At 39.2% G+C, this 12774-nt stretch overlaps 1 protein-coding gene across 9 annotated transcripts in view; it reads left to right on the top strand.

The window, feature by feature from the left end:
- The window catches only part of MBTD1 (mbt domain containing 1), a 30259-nt gene that overhangs the window by 3956 nt on the left and 13529 nt on the right, over nucleotides 1-12774 (top strand). For 4 of the 9 annotated variants that reach the window (XM_054083507.1, XM_054083510.1, XM_054083508.1 and 1 more), the window contains 6 exons: nucleotides 3611-3812; nucleotides 4898-5037; nucleotides 5881-5995; nucleotides 6092-6174; nucleotides 11669-11786; nucleotides 12441-12575. In XM_054083507.1, coding sequence (XP_053939482.1) covers nucleotides 3611-3812; nucleotides 4898-5037; nucleotides 5881-5995; nucleotides 6092-6174; nucleotides 11669-11786; nucleotides 12441-12575 — 793 coding nt within the window. Of the gene's footprint in view, nucleotides 1-1377; nucleotides 1886-3610; nucleotides 3813-4897; nucleotides 5038-5880; nucleotides 5996-6091; nucleotides 6175-11668; nucleotides 11787-12440; nucleotides 12576-12774 lie in introns of those variants that run through there. The other 5 variants (XM_054083504.1, XM_054083506.1, XM_054083505.1 and 2 more) reach the window with 5 other exon arrangements.

Here is a 12774-nt window from a genome sequence, read left to right as displayed (position 1 = left end):
GAGTAGGAAACTTTTTTTGTAACTGCTGTTATAAAAAAAGGGTGTCACTGCTGTTAGACTCTGATAGCTCTTCGAGGGAAGACCTGCATTCTCATGGACAGCCTCTTGAAATTCACGGCGAACTCCTTGCAGGGTTATAAGCTGCTCTTTCAGGCTTCCCTCCTGAGGTCCTGCAGCTGCCCGGTTAGGTGCTTCTGTGTCCGGCAGAGGAAATACGGCCGGTCAGCTAACGAGGCACACTGCTGCTCACTGCTTGCAAGAACTCTGCAGGAATTGCAGGCGGCTGCTGTTACGGAGCAGCTGCTTTGTCTCGATTACGGTTCTATTTGAGGCACATATTGTCCATTTTATAAGGATGCGGGGTTTGACCTTTGAGTTCAGAGTTGTACCCCAACTTTTTTCTGTTTCACATGTTAGAGGTCCTGTTCTTTTGCAAACTCCATTCGAGTTCTTCAGGAAGGGTTAGCAGAGATTCCATGTGGTGTTCACTAGTTTCTCCAAATGCTCAGTTTCAGCATGAGTTTTAAAGAATTCTAGCGATGTTTTATTATCAAAATACACATGGTTTAATCTGCTCTAGCAAAATTTCAGCGTGACTTTTTGCACATTGTCTTCCCTAGCTTCCACCTACTTCTGCGCACAAAGTATTTTGTATTTTCTCTGTTGCTGAGGTGTACCTATTCTGAGTCTCACAGAATATATTTTGAGTAATTTCTCCAGATAATAACTATAAATTAATTATATCCTACATAAATTATCTGGCAAACATGGTTATCTTCTGGCAGAAGCTCAGATAAAAGTGTTTTGAAACATTGAACGAAGCTGCTGGTCTGAATTGCTCTTAACTTGAACTGAGGTGGTTTGGCCTAATATAAAGTAAATAGAAAGGTGATATATTAGATTTGCTTTGACTGTGTAGTTAAACTTGACAAACTCAGTGATTGCTACTTAGGAACCTATATAATGCTGAAGGATTGTTTTCTTAGTAAAGGGTCCAACTTTCCATGTGGAAAGTGAAAATGTTTCCTTTTTCATCCATGGATATTTTGGCAGAGAGGGCTTGGCAGTAATATAGAGGTTCTGAATGTATGCTATGCAAAAGAACCACCATAAAAAGAGCCAACTGCTCCTGTGATATCTGTGCTTGTAATCTCGCACCATGCTTTGACTTGCTTAGAGCAGCCAATCTTCCCCTCTGTGCCACTGGTCCTCATCTGGCCTGCAGCCCTGCCCCTGTTCCTCCTTTCACCTTCCTTGGTGTCAGAGTAGTGCTGGCTGTAGAGGTTCTCTGCTATAGCATTGGGAGTTGGAGGGACTGGGAATGTGCTGCACGTCTCTTCCCTCCAAGCTGCTCCAGCATTTCAGATCTGCTTGCAGGGTACTCGGCAAAGCGGAACTGCATGGCGTTCCCGAGACTACCTTGTCCTGCAGCCTCCGCTAAAGAGCTGAAGCCGTCTTTTGTGCAGGATGAGGCCTCAATCTCTTGGTGAAATCAGAGCAGCTGACTTAAGGAGGATGAATGAATGAGTAGGGAGATCCTGCCCGTGGGCTCTGAAACACTGAGTGTCTTATGGATAACATAAGAAGGCACCGTAGTGTTCCGGTACTGCTGTTGAGAATAGTCAGTGTGGCATTGCGTTTGATTTCTGAGCAGAGGCTGTGCTCCAGGAAAGTTAAATATTGAGAGGCATTGAGGAGTTGATGAAATCTTGGGGAAGATGACTCGTCTTCGTGTTCTGATCCACGAATTACTAGCACTGTTCAGAACACCGTATCCATGGCAACGTTGTGCTCAACTTCTGCCTTTGCCTGCACACACGTGCGCGCACAAACAAATAACTCATCTTGCATCGTGTTGGCTAATCGCATCAGTGAGAGCGTACAGGTGAGACTTGTTCCCAGAGCAGGTCAGGACTAGGTTTGTGCCTCCTCTAATGATTGCTGTTACCCAAGCTGCTTCAGTCAGATGTCGCTGCCTTCAAGGACATCTCAAGTTATGCTCAATCCTAAATTTCAGTTGTTCTTAATCTAATTTTGAATTGTTTGCTGAGGAATGTGCGCATAATTAACGTCACACTGACTTTTTTGTTTTGTTTCAGAGCTTCTTTCACTGTTTCAAATTTGTTTATTTTATTGCATAACCTTTTGAGCTTACTGGTTTTTGTTTGTTTTAATTGGATGCTAGGATTGGGTCAGTGTGGAAATCAGTTTTCCCTTTTAACTCTAAGGAAATCCTCCCCTAATAGGATTTAGTCAGATTGCGAAGAAGAATAGAGAATATTATAATAAAAGGATAGCATGGCAGGAAAAAGGCTCAGATGATATCCAACAATAAAGATGTTCAGGCATAAACTCTCTAGGAAAGGGATTTGGGGAATTACTATGATGAAATCTTCAAGCTATGAATCCAAATGCAATTTAAGAAGGAAAAGTCTGATCACGTATTATTTTTTCTATCTACAATGACTTTAAAAAAAAAAAAAAGCTCTTGGAAAAAGAAGTAAAGGCAAAGGGTTTCTTTTCTTTTTTTTTCCTGTTTTCTTGGCTGTAGTTCATTCCCCTAAATGGTGCTTCCGTTGCAGAATTTTTCTTTGTCTTATCTTTCTGTTATTTCCTCTCAGTTAGGTACTATTAAGGATAATGGAAATACTTTGAAATTTCTATAATTTCTTTTTTAGCTCAGTGAGGGCAGCTCGTGTAGCAGCAGCCTTGTTTCAGTGGAGCCGTGTAAGCTATTAATAAAGTTGAAGTTGTCACTGTGTTAAATGCATCTATTGGATGTGCATCAGAAAAAAGACATCAATTAATTCATTGTTTATACTTCTTTAATGTTTTTGCTGGAAATGTTTAACTGTTATGTGTTCTTTAAAATTGTATGGTTTTATTTGAGCTCAGATTTTTTGGTTATAGGATAACTATTATGTAACATATATGACAGTGGCAAATTAGTCACCTTTCTATCTTTTCACATTTATACAGACCCCATTGCCATAGTAACTGAGCTCTTCATAATTGTTAATGCATTAATCCTCAACATCCCTGTGAGGTGGAGAGGTATTCCTGTCTCACCCATGAGAAACTGAGGGATAGGGAAGCAGAGTGATTTATCGGTAGCCCCCAGGCCAGTGAGAGCAGAGAGACTGTCATTTCTGATCCTGGGGAATAGTGCCCTCTTGCTTGAACTGCCTTTTCTCAGCCCAGCTTTCTCAAATGAATGAGTTTTAGGGAAATTGGCTGCAGCCATCTGGAATGTGCTCATTTGCATACAAGATCCGTGTGGCTGTTATTCAGCACATCAGGATTAATGAACTTTGAAGATACAAGGAAAAGAAACGTATGGGCTGCTACTGTGTATTCTCAGTGGATTGTGAGATAGATTTTCCTTCCTGTATATCACAATACCAAAAATTATCTGGTTTTTACTCTACTGATTTAATTGGTAATATGTGGGTCATCTATCTGTGCTGATAGAGCATTTTGTTAGTACATCTGCTTTTGAAGGCTGACTTTGACCTTTGAAACTTTTTAAGCTTGACTTTGAAATATTTGCATTCAGAATGCTTTGCTATTCTTTGGGGGTTTTGTTGTGTTGGTTCTTTTCAATTTTTAGACAGAACATACTTCACGAGCAGAAAGGAAAAGACGTGATTCTTTCGGGATGTTTGACGGTTATGATAGTTGTAGTGAGGACACCAGCAGCAGCTCCAGTTCAGATGAGAGTGAGGAGGAGGTTGCTCCCTTGCAGTCCAGTCTCCCAATTATAAAGAACAATGGACAGGTCTATACTTATCCGGATGGCAAATCTGGCATGGGTGAGTATGCTGTGTGTGAGTACAGAGAGTTTGATGTTTGTGTTTTTCAGCTTGTGCCGAGAGTTGTGAGGGTCCAGTCCTCAATGCTGGTCCCAATTTTAAGTGGATTAAAACAGTTGAAGAGTCGGGGTTGGTTTTTTTTGGGAGGGAGGAATTGTTTGATTTTTGCTAAACTGAAAACAAATAGGTTTTGAATCCTGCTCTCAGGGAAAAAACAGTACAGGAACACCTGCCTTCCCATCAAATTGTGTTGTGTATATCTGCACACGTGTGTGTTCTCATGTTCTGTGTTTTTATTTTTTGAGCTTTGAGGAAAATATCAGCATTCTCTCCATGCTTCGGCATGTCCTCTATGCCCTTTGTGCTATATATATAATATATTAAAATATATTTCTTCCTATGCTGAGAAAACTACTATATCAAGTCTGTCGATGTGTACGGTTCACTGCCTGCTAGCTGTAAGCTGCTGGATAAAAATGGAAGATTGCTTTTATCATTGGGAAAAATAATTGAGCCAAAATCATTAGTGATGATTAGAGCTCCTCTGAGTAGAATTTTGTTATTGTCTCATTGGCACAAGTTGGTCACAAAGTCCAACTTATCATGGAACAACTCAGTGGGTGATGCTGTCATTCTCTTGAGCTAGAAAAGAATATTGGTGAGCTAGGGTGCTTTGGGTATGCCGGTTTGAGTCAAAAAAGAGACCTGGTTCTATTTCAGGTTGGAAGTATTAAATATTTAGAGGAAATTGATTGGCATGCCCAGATTCAGAGCTGGTATTTCCTTGTGAACCATGAAAACAAAGAAATCTGCTCTATCTGTTTTAGCTGTGTCAGTCACTGCTCCCAGCAGTAAAATTAACAGGGAGCAGGAAAAAGGAGGTACCCTTTCACCAATGAACTTGGTGACGTTAGTGGGGGTGCTCTTATTTCAAGGTATTTTTCTGTGCAATTCCTTTCGGGGTCAAACGGTAAGAAACTGTTTCTTGGCGCCATCTACAGGATGTTCCTTACGTGGTCTGTGTTCTGAATATTTGAGGTCTTTATTACACTCTTAACATTTGGGTTTTTCTCTCTCCTGATCAGCTACATGCGAGATGTGTGGAATGGTTGGTGTCCGTGATGCTTTTTACTCTAAAACAAAACGCTTTTGCAGTGTGTCATGCTCTAGAAGCTATTCCTCGAACTCCAAGAAGGCCAGCATTCTGGCCAGGCTTCAGGTAGCGGTACAGACACCATTTTCTTTATTTTCTTACTGTAGTCTGTGTTTGTCGAACGTGTACCTCTGTAAAATTTGCATGACGTTTTAAGATAAGTCAAGTTTTTTGACACATAAAAATTTTCGCATTTGATTTTGTAAGCCAAAACTCTATCGGTAATAAACAAATTACTTTGCTCAGCAGAGCAAATTCCAGACAAAACTGACTCCTCACTTCATTTCTGCTGCAGAGGCCCTTCTGCAATAAAAAGATTAAGAAACGCCTTTAGACTGCATATGTAGTGACTTGAAATTCCATGTGTTTCATACTCAAGATGCTTTCTGGCTTTAGGGAGTGTAAAGGTTTATTTAGCATTGTTGTGGTTTGGATTTGAGGCTTTTCTTAATTATATAGATTTGCAAAATGGGTTTCAGTCTGTTCACTTAAAATATTAATCAAATAATCATGAAGATGTGCCTCTAATGTTCATGAAAAGGTAGAAATGGCAGGAAATATCATTATGTCCTATCTCAAATTCGTTGCAAGAAATTGCCTTGGTATAAATTAGGTTAAAAGTTATTCTTTTTGACCTGCTTTTAAAAGTTATCTTTTTCAGGTAAACAAGAGTGAATCTGTAATGCTGTTCAAGTTGGAATGAACATACTTTTGTCATCTTTTGGACAGTCTTTGCTACTGGTTTTTAAATTTATTTAATATTACAAGTGGTTTTGTGGTACTTTTTGTGGTCAACTTCCATTCTGTGTTGTTCTAATTTTAGTGAAATGTGCCAGCGATATGCCACAGACCTACAGGATTTTCCTGATGGGAGTTTAGAAAGGCTTTATTTACTTAGCTTTTTTTTTGTTTTAGGGTAAACCTCCAACGAAGAAAGCTAAAGTTCTACAAAAACAACCCTTAGTCGCTAAATTAGCAGCGTATGCTCAGTACCAGGCAACTTTACAAAACCAGGCAAAGACTAAAGCAGGTAACAATGTATAGACAGAGCTGAAACAAATTCTCAGTTACACAAGATTCCTGGCTCATTATCAGCTTCCTAAATAAAATAAATTTCTCTTTGCAGCTGTGCCTGTGGAAGGTTTCAGCTGGGGTAACTACATCAATAGCAATAGCTTTACAGCAGCTCCTGTTACCTGTTTTAAACACGTAAGTATTTTTCGATTTGTGCTCTTGTGTGTGTGTGTGTGCGAGATAGCATGCGTGTTTTTTGAGTTTGTTTTTGCAAACCATTCATATCCAAATACGTTTCGTGGTCTTGGACTACAAAACGTGTATTGTAGGCTATTACATGAGCGTCCTTCAGATAAGTGCATTTGGTTTTATCTGCCCTTTAAAGCCATTCTGAACACTACTGGTTACTCTCATCATACATGGCCTCATAAAGGAAAATGTTAAAGGAGGACTCTTAAACACTTGCAAAGTTATTTTTTTCACATTCAAGGTGCTATTGAACACATGACAGAGCATCAAAACAAACAGGTCATGCAATATTAGGAGAAGTTACAAGAGGTGTTTTTGATTGAGCCTGGCTCCACTGTGTCGAACCGATCTTTTGGTTACATATTTGGAGTGGTTTTGCTTAGCTTTTAGGCAGATTCTTTCTGACAGTTGTGCTGCCAAAGAAGGCTTTTTATAAATCTGAAATTAAAGAGATTGGCTTTCTTTGGATTAGAGTTACAAAAAATCCCAAACACCAAGTCTTGGTCATTACAGAATGTCATTATGGGGTGAGGAAAATATTTAACAGCATCTGTCTTTAATGCGTTTGTTAATTTCGAGTTACTAGATCTTGATTAAAGTATCGTCACTGTCTCTTCAGTAAAAACTTTCTGACAGAAAGTATTGAAAGTATTTTCTCAGCCTAGGGTTTTTTTTATTTGGTAAGTTGAGGTGTTACATCTTCTTACAGAAGTTTTACTTTGCTCAAGATTATCTGTTTAACATTGCAATCAAAAGAAACATTTTGTTGCATGGAAGTAAGTCCCTAAGGAAGAGAGAGAGACGTATTTCTGTCCACTTCTGGAAATCATGCTGAGTCCTGTCAAGTCATAAATCAGTGGGAGCTGAGGGCTCTTGGCAGTTGGCGCTTTCTGAATAGCACCCTTTATGCTTAGAGGCCTCGACTACTGCCCAGAACAGAGCCCTGCATTAGTATAGCTTCCTGAACTTGTATCCGATTCCATGTGCCTAAGTAAGCGTGTTTCACTTCACTCTCACAATTACGTACAGGCTATATAGTAAGTCATTTCATAGGTCCATATCAGAAGGTATTGTTAAATGTAGGCTGTGCTGATAAAACTGCAAATGCTTCATGATGTGTTGGTCTCCTTAAATATGATACAGCTGCAGTAGTTAGGTCACTTCTAAATCATGCGGTAACATTCCATGTTACAAGGAGTTATGTCTTACTTTCTTACTGCTTCATTCGTTAAGTAGAACGGCACCCTGGTGACGAGGACACAATGCTGATGGCCATATTTTACCTTGGCAGTTTTCACAAGCTACACAGCAACAATGCTACTAAGCCTGAATGTTGCTGCTTTTCTGTCCCCATTTTATTTTCCTTGTACAAGTAAAACGCAACTCCTGCAGTCTCCTTTGGAGATTTCTACTTCTTTGGTGGACGTCAGTGTTACAAGAGTTTGGTTTGTGTGTAGTTATTTCTGAGGAAGATGTTATTTAGACCAGTCAGGATCTGACAATATATTAGTAACCTCTTGTTACATCCTTCTCCCTCTCTCCACTGATAATTAAAAGAAACTATACTCTTTGGAAAGATTATTGCTGTGTTTTCTGTGTACTGTGCTGCTTTGATTCATAAAAGTTTGTATGTTTGTTTACCATCTGTAGCTTGGATTCCATGTACGTGTTGTGTGTGTCCGCAAGATTAAGTATATAATGCTTATTCTATTCAAAATGAAGTTTTGAATTGACGGAAAAATCAGGACATATCTACCTTTGTTCTTACACGCAATATGTATCTGGTTATACTGGGTATAGCTGTATGGAGATTTGGTAGGGAACGTCAGGATCAATATTACAGAAAATGTAAAGGAATTATAAGTTGTGGGATTTGGGTTATTGATTACTGTTCTGATAACATGGCATACTTCAGGATTTCAAGTCTGTAGTTTTCCTAGGTCAGTGTTTTTTGCCTGGGGAGTTATTTTCTCTTCAATTTAAAGAGTTACATTTTAGAATTAAAACATTTAAATCTTGCAGTTCTCTCTCTCTTTGTAGAAGAGAAGTTTTTTTCCAAGTCTATTGATGCCCTTAGCGTGGCTTTTTTATTTCCCTTCCCTTATTTTACCTTCATTCCAGACTTCAGCGTTGAGTAAAGAAAAATCCACTAGCAATGATGCAAGGATGCCTCCTTTGTGGTTCAGTAAATGAAGCAGAGAAGATAATTTGGTTGATGTCCTATAGGAACCCTGTGACAAAGCCAGAGTTTGTGCACCCTGCATCCTTTTTTTGTTGAACTGAGTTAATCAGACACATGGCAACAGCTGATGCAAGAAGGGAAACTCTGAATTTAATGTTTAGTATTATATTACAGCTTAATAACCTACAATGTGCTCATTGTAACCTGCATTCCAATTTCGTTTTCTTCTAAACAGTTTTTAATCTGTATTTGCATTTATTAGCCTAAACCATTCCTAGAAATGAAAGCAAGTACAGTGCTTTGAGTCGCTTGTCGGTGCTACTTATGGTACAACTTAATGCACAGTTAATAGTAATTATTCTTTTCCACTTGGTTGCCGGTAAGCTGCACATTTTCTGAAGCGAAGAGTTTTTCAGTCTTTCTTCCAACTGAATTTTGTTCTGAACTGAAATATTTTCACTCTCTTGGTTTTTCTTGTTATTAAAATAGTTTGCTCTAAGAGAGCGTTCCCAGGATTTTACCCTAGGTGGCAGTGCTTTGCTTTGAACTTTTGATTTTAAACCATTTTGCACATTGTCTTCTGTGGCGATACCTTTTGTGAGGGTAGTATTCACACACAAGCTGCTAGCGTAGTATCCTTAGGCTTCAGGAACTGGTTGCACTGCTTTGCTGTTGAAGTCCCGATTCAAGTTTCGAGTCTGAAATCATGGCAATGGCGATGCCTTCGAAGCCCTGATAGCTTTATTCAGCTAGGCGTGTGGCATACTTAACCTGTAGGCCAAGTCCTGTCAAACAGGACCTTCCTGATTGCGACTTACCTTGCAGAGAAGGCAGCTGCTGCTCACAGATAAACCCTCCCAGGTCCTCTCCTGGAGCGGGAAGCGATGAACCAGGTCTTCCTTGTTTGGGAGTGATGTGAAGTGGATCTCTTCGTCATGATTCTGAAAGGTAAATTTGTTCTTACCTGTAAATTATGGTTCTGCTAGTTCACACTATGCCAATCCAGACTTCAGAGTTCCCCTTCCAGCCAGCAGATGAGTAAGACTTAGTGCTTTTTGAGTTTTTCAAAGCCCTGTGTAAACATTGATTGATTAATTGGATGGAGACAGAGAAGGCATAAAGGAAGATGGCTGTTATAGCCCTGGTTTATCCAGTCTTCCTTGAGAATATTCATGAGTGCAATAGGAAACGATGACGCAGTATACCAGGTATACTGTAAGCCATCACTTCAGGGCAGTGACGTTATCTGGCATTTCAGTAGTGATGCTACACTGGATGGCTTCCTTCTTCTAAAGGGTGAGCCATACGGATTGGTGTAGGAGAACTAGCAGAACCAGTATTTTCACAGACAAGGACAAATTTAACTTTCTGCTATTTCCCTCTATACCAATCCACATTCTAGAAATAAAAATTAGTGGTATTTCCATTACCGTTTGATGTGAGAAGTGTGTAGATACGCTTGATTCTGTCTGAATCAATGAGCAGGCAGTAAAATATGTTCCAATCGAGTGCAGCTAGATTCTGAAATTATTCAGCACTGCTATTTTTGATTGTTTGGCATCATCTGTATCTATGTACAAGGCAACAAGATTTACTGAAAGACACAGTTTGCAAAGTTATTTCCCAATTCAATTCAAAAAGCTACAGAAGTCAATTTAGCTGATAGTGAATGTGTAATAGGACTTGACTAAGAAGCTGTATCTGCCTATTTTGTATGTGAAAATAAGCCATCATCTTTCAAGTTGTTTTTTTCTCTCCGTCTGCCAGATGGCAGAAAAGAGCTCTGCAGTCTCAACTGGTGTAGATGGGACATAGCAGAACCAGAGGAGATAGGCATCAAGCATAAAACACTGACATACTTGCAATAACTTATTTTTCCTTTAATTGTTAAAACAAGCGTTAAGTTTTGCATGCCGAGCCTCGAATATTTTTACTAGTGAAAGGGATCCCTTTGTAATGTAAGTTAGACTCTTAGTTCTACTGGTTGGCTGTTGCTCATTGCCACCAAAATTCCAGTATGGTGATTTCCAATCATTCAGGATTAATCCAGCTTTGGTCACTAGTGGTGCTCAGCCAACGTTCTGTGGAGTCAGGGACTGTTCCCACCGAGCAGTTAAGGTCTGTGTTTGCAAAGATCTTTGTAAATGAGACGCAGCCTTAGAACACTGTCTGCGCCCTGTGGGCCGGGGGCAAAGAATGCCTTCAGCTGCCCCGGGGGTACTTGGATAGTTTCTGAACGGAGCAGAGTTTATTGTCCTCAGAACACCTTAGAACTGGTACAGCTGCTGTTCTGAAATACCCCAAATCTGAATATTTCCCTTCTTGGTGGTCTCTAATTTAACATAGACTGAGTAATCTTCTGTTTTGTAACCAATATAACTTCAGAGGGCTGACTTTTAAGGCTCTACATTCTTCAGCACTGTGCATTTCTGATCCTTCTGCAATACCAACTATTACTATCTTTTCATGATGATCTGTTCAACAAAGCATTCCTCTTGAGACAGCAAGCTAAATGTAATTTTAATCTCCCCTTTCCCCAGACCCATAATAGTTTATTGAGCCTGTATTTCTTGGGTGCTAACACAGTCTAAGCCTTCAGGACGGCGTGTGAGGAATCCAGCTGTGCATTTGCTTTTGGCATTCATTAAAAAGTTGTCACCTGTCTCTCTGTTCTTTTTGCTTGCCTGATGGAATGGTCGCTTAGAGGTGATATGAAAGCCTGTTCCTCTGAGAGAATGTGAACTGGTGGGTGATGAACTCCACCATAATTAATCGACAGAATAGGTTCAAGACATAACTTTTAGGCATTTTTTCAGGAACGTTTCTGATGTACGGAATGTAAAGGCTTCGATGCCTGTGGTACAAGTATGAATTTTTCTTGCAAGTAGAATTGCAGAGGAATTACACTGTTCTCACTAAAACCAGTAGCTTGCACCTACTTGAAACATAGTAAAATGAAGCTGTTACGTTGAGTGTTTGCAATTTGTGCTTGTGCCTTACAGATAGATTTTTAACTTGGAATCCTATAGTTCTTGCAGAAAATACGCAGTAATAATTGTACACAATTACAACTACACTTACAGTTCAAGTCAAAACTAAACTAGGTTTTCATAGAATGACTGTTTTCTAAATGTACACTTATGTCTTATCTTGTATATTGATTGCTTTGTCTTTTTAAGTTGCTGATAAAACTAATGTAGGAAAAAAACATTTTCATGTGGTGAACTGGTAACTTTTTCCCCCTCCCTTGAACAATAGGCACCTATGGGCACGTGCTGGGGGGATATCTCAGAAGGAGTGCGAGTCGAGGTTCCAAACACCGACTGCAGCCTACCTACCAAAGTCTTCTGGATAGCTGGAATTGTAAAATTAGCAGGTGAATATATTTGAATTGAAATTACTAAAAGTAAAATATTCATGGGAAGGGAGCTAGTAATTTAGTCAGTGGTCATAGAATGTTGCTCCTGGTTGGGTTGTCTGAGCTGCATCAATACATTACGTGCTTTAGCGCTATCGCTGTTAAACTGATCACAGTGTCTTCAGGGAAGCTTGAGAAGGCCTTATATATATATATATTTATATATATATATATATTGCCTAGGAGTACCTTGAGAGTAGTGCAGAATAAGATAGGGAATTGTACACTAGCTAGCAAGTAAGCCTTGTTATACAAATCACTTCTCTTGTTTAGAGGTTAAAAATCCAAGCTCATGTAGCTAAGAGATGAAAAAACAGATACTGTGAGTAATTAACTCATTTTGTCTTCTTACATGTAACATCTAAAGGTTTATAGTTCAAGAGTTTTAATTTTAGTTGACATTTGACTGATAGGATAGCGCATGCACATTTATCAAAGTAATCTATTCTGCACAGTAATAACATGCAGAATGTGCTGCAAGAATAATGCTCAATAAAATGTTCGAGTCTAGAAAATTCAGTGTTATAGACATGACAATTGGTGAAGAAATATTAATCTTTTATAATCTTAATTGGGTTTTGTCTTATTTTAAACGGGATTACTTTCTTTCAGGCTACAATGCTCTGCTAAGATATGAAGGCTTTGAAAATGATTCAAGTCTTGACTTCTGGTGCAACGTTTGTGGGTCTGACATCCACCCAGTTGGTTGGTGTGCAACCAGTGGGAAACCCCTAGTCCCTCCTCGAAGTATGTAAATAGTAGCCTTGCTGATTGGTACAGAAGTCTTGATTAAACTAATTTTGCTCATGGCTTAGATATTGAAGTATTTTTTAATCATAGCGACTCTTTGAACTATAATGAATAAATCATTTTAACTTTTGGAAGAGTAAGGACTTGACTGATGCTGAAAGTGTTTCTTGGAGTAGCCCATCTGATGTGACTTAGT

The sequence above is a fragment of the Cuculus canorus genome, chromosome 18, assembly GCF_017976375.1.
Source record: "Cuculus canorus isolate bCucCan1 chromosome 18, bCucCan1.pri, whole genome shotgun sequence".
In the NCBI taxonomy this organism is placed as follows: Eukaryota; Metazoa; Chordata; class Aves; order Cuculiformes; family Cuculidae; genus Cuculus; species Cuculus canorus.
Note: the sequence above shows the minus strand (reverse complement) of the source record. Positions and strands in the feature narration are given on the sequence as shown.